This window comes from Sinocyclocheilus grahami, unplaced genomic scaffold, assembly GCF_001515645.1.
Source record: "Sinocyclocheilus grahami isolate Dianchi unplaced genomic scaffold, SAMN03320097.WGS_v1.1 scaffold2989.1, whole genome shotgun sequence".
NCBI classification, from domain to species: domain Eukaryota; kingdom Metazoa; phylum Chordata; class Actinopteri; order Cypriniformes; family Cyprinidae; genus Sinocyclocheilus; species Sinocyclocheilus grahami.
The window spans coordinates 8,672-12,021 of NW_015508162.1; the positions used below are offsets into that span (position 1 = coordinate 8,672).

Below are 3,350 nucleotides of genomic sequence, written 5' to 3' on the forward strand. Positions count from 1 at the left end.
TCCCCCAGCGACTCAACACTGCTTTTGTGCTGCAGAGTCACATGTATGCATAATAAATATATACAATACACACACATATTATGTAAACGCTAACCTTTATTTTGGATGCAAGTAATCGATTTGACAGCACTAGTAAATATATAATGAATATGTAATATATTGCAAATATTTATGTCTTCGTTTTTTCAAGCTCACTAATGATTTCATGAACATTGAATGTCTTTCCTGAGGTAAATGTGACGTTACATGACATCATTGTTTACAAGCTGTTTTACTGATGTCTCTATGATTGATCGATTACACGAGACGTGATTCATTTCAATAAATTGTTCTGTTTCTTTCCACACCTTTGATGTTCATTCATGTGTTTTTCATGCTATAACTAGTAGTAAAGAGGAAGAGGTGATCGGTGCAGCTACAGCCATTTGTCACAACATTAAAGAGTGTCAAAACAACATATATTGATTGTATTTCATGATACAATTGACAGAATATGAAAGATCAGACTTTGTTTCATATCAAAAATAACAAAGCTTATTGTGATTATTGGATGGCACGCACTAAAAATAAAGTTTCGTGAATTTTTGCTCACAGATCAACGGAAAAGATCTCCGTTCATCCAAATGAAGATTGATTAAAAAAGTTTATCCACGTTGTGTGCATGAATTAGTCTCTGACACAGTCAAAATGTGGCATCAGAGAAATGCTAATTAAACATCATTGCTCTGGTCAATGATTTTGGCCCTCCGGAACTATTTTGGCTAAAACCGAAAATTAATTTTCAGACGAAGATGTTTTTTTTTGTTGAAATTTGGTGCATCACAGATATAATGAAATATTTGTATGTTACTTGGAAAAAACATATATAAACATGGAAAATAAAGCTGTTTATTCATAGCGGTTTAGTTACGCATCTAACACTTAACTAACCACCTTTGCTCTTTTGTAGCTGGAGATTCGCCTTTTATCTTCTCGCCTTCATCGGTGGTCTTGCTGCACTAATAGATGTAAGTCATTTGCCGTTTCAGCCTGTTTTAACTCTCTGGTTTTATTTCCTGTGCTGATTTAATGCTTAACACAATCCGCCATGTCCGTCTCTTTCTCTAGAAGCCCTGGTTGTATGATCTCGAGGAGATGTGGAAAGGCTTCCCCACTCTGGTGAGTTAAACACATGGCCTCATGCCGAGCTGCTCTTTTGTCATTTCCAGCAAATGCGGTATACTTTAGTAACTGTACAACAATTTTGAAGCATGCTGCACGTACTACAAATTTAGTGCATACGAATTAAGCATTTCCATAACCAACTAACATTAAATAGAGCTGATGTTGCGCTGATTTCAGGTGTGTCGTTCATTTGTTATGAATAATGTGGTATTTTTGTTTGTGCCCATATAAAGTTCAACATGAGAATCCCTTGTGAAAATTAAGTACACTTTAGCATACTTTAAATAAAGAGTAATTATTTAGGAAACAATGTACTTTAAAAGAACATACTTAAGTGTGAACTGAATGTGATGTTTTCAGACACTTAATTGCATGTTATTTGCAATTTGATGCATTATAGTTTATTAAATGCAATTAGTCAAACTAAGGAGTGGTTTTTTACCCACTTAAGTAGGACTTCAGTACATCTTTATATGTAATTTCATAATTCTATTGTCTTTTAAATATGGTTAAAGTGTTCCTGCTGAATGTACTGACAAGCATTTATGATCAACTAAAATATACTTTAATGGCATTAAAATACAAGTATTTAAATACATTTGTAATTACACATTTATAATGATGAAGTTGCAGTTTAAAATATATTTACTTAAAACGTAATATTGAATAACACTAAAAGTATAAATATAATCAAGCACTGTACTTTACATGTGCTTTAGTATGTTAGTGAACACATCAAAATAAGTGTACTTCTTTAAAACATGACAAAAGATTAATAAAACAATGATTTAAAAATATACTTTAAATGAAACTGGCATTATTACAAAGTGCACTTTTTAAAAGTGTGTTAAGAGATAGTCATGAAAGTGTCTCTCTTTAAGTGCACTTAAGTGGCCTTTTATTTTATTAATACTATATCATCTGCGAGTATTTTTTTATTTTTTTACAAAATATGCTTTTCAGATTTGAAGTACAGTACAAATGCACATTCAGTGCTGTTGAGCACACTTATACACTTTGTCATTCTAAAAAAAAACTGATTTCTGATGTTTAATGTTTAAAAGGCATGCATATGAAGAAATATACTTTTAAGAAAACATACTTTTTAAAAGTGCACGTTCAAAGCAGACTTTCTCACAAGGCAAATAATAACATCAGATGGTACCTTTCTTTTGTAGAATTTAAACCCATATGTAAGCATTTAGTTGATGTGATAATTACAAAAATCCTTATCACATGGTTACGTAATATATAGAATATTTATGAGGTGAATTTCCAGCAAAATAACATAATAAATGATACCGTAAACATGATATAAATGACTCATTCTTTGATAAAGATTTTGGTCATATTGCTCACTTCTACTCAAGAAATGTGATCTGCATAACGATCAAGTAATAACAATAAAGTCTGTTCGTACGTAATCAGATGTGGCTAGTTTATACTGTACATCATTCGAGTGAACGTTCTCTCTGTCTCTCAGACTCTCCTGTCGTCTCAGTACTGGTACTACATGCTGGAGCTGGGTTTCTACACCTCTCTTCTCTTCAGCCTGGCGTCGGATGTCAAGCGTAAAGTAAGTCGTGATTAATCATCATCACACTGCAAACCTCACCTTCGCATCTCAATGAATCAGACTTTCTTTTATGAGCAGCGCAGTATTCAACGCAGCAGCTAATGCTGGGAATCACTGCAGGCTGTTTTGTTTTTGCGGTGGTCTTGAAGACAGATGTTTAGATTATGTAAGAAGTAAACTAAAGTAACTGAAACTGTTGTTTCCTTCTGCAAGTCTCTGGTGTCAGACTGAGGAATAGATTTAAACGCATGAATCTGAGCCACTGACTTTGTGGACGCAACGGTATAAAGTGAAATCATATACAAATACACTTTGAAAGGTGAATATTGGTTGTTGAATTTGTAACAATGAAAAAGTGCGTGTAATTTTTCCAGCTGAAATATCCACAGTTTGTATGTTTTGAAGCTATATTTAGTTAGTTATAGTAATAGTAATAATTATAGGATTATTATAGTAACTACAAAAAAAACATTTTATTTCAGTTCATTTTTAATTCATTATACGTTGATGTACTAAATAACTAAAGGTAAAACAGAAAAGTTAAGTAGAACTATATCTGTCTATCTATATATGTCTATCTGTCTGTCTGTCTGTCTATCTGTCTATCTAT

At 32.6% G+C, this 3,350-nt stretch overlaps 1 protein-coding gene across 1 annotated transcript in view; it reads left to right on the forward strand.

The window, feature by feature from the left end:
* Positions 1–949: 949 nt before the first annotated feature.
* The window catches only part of LOC107575898 (ceramide synthase 2-like), a gene marked incomplete at its 5' end in the record, with an annotated part of 7,895 nt that continues 5,494 nt past the window's right edge, over positions 950–3,350 (forward strand). The window contains 3 exons of the mRNA XM_016262214.1: positions 950–1,007; positions 1,108–1,158; positions 2,648–2,740. Of these exons, the coding sequence (XP_016117700.1) occupies positions 950–1,007; positions 1,108–1,158; positions 2,648–2,740 (202 nt within the window). The remainder of the gene's footprint in view (positions 1,008–1,107; positions 1,159–2,647; positions 2,741–3,350) is intronic.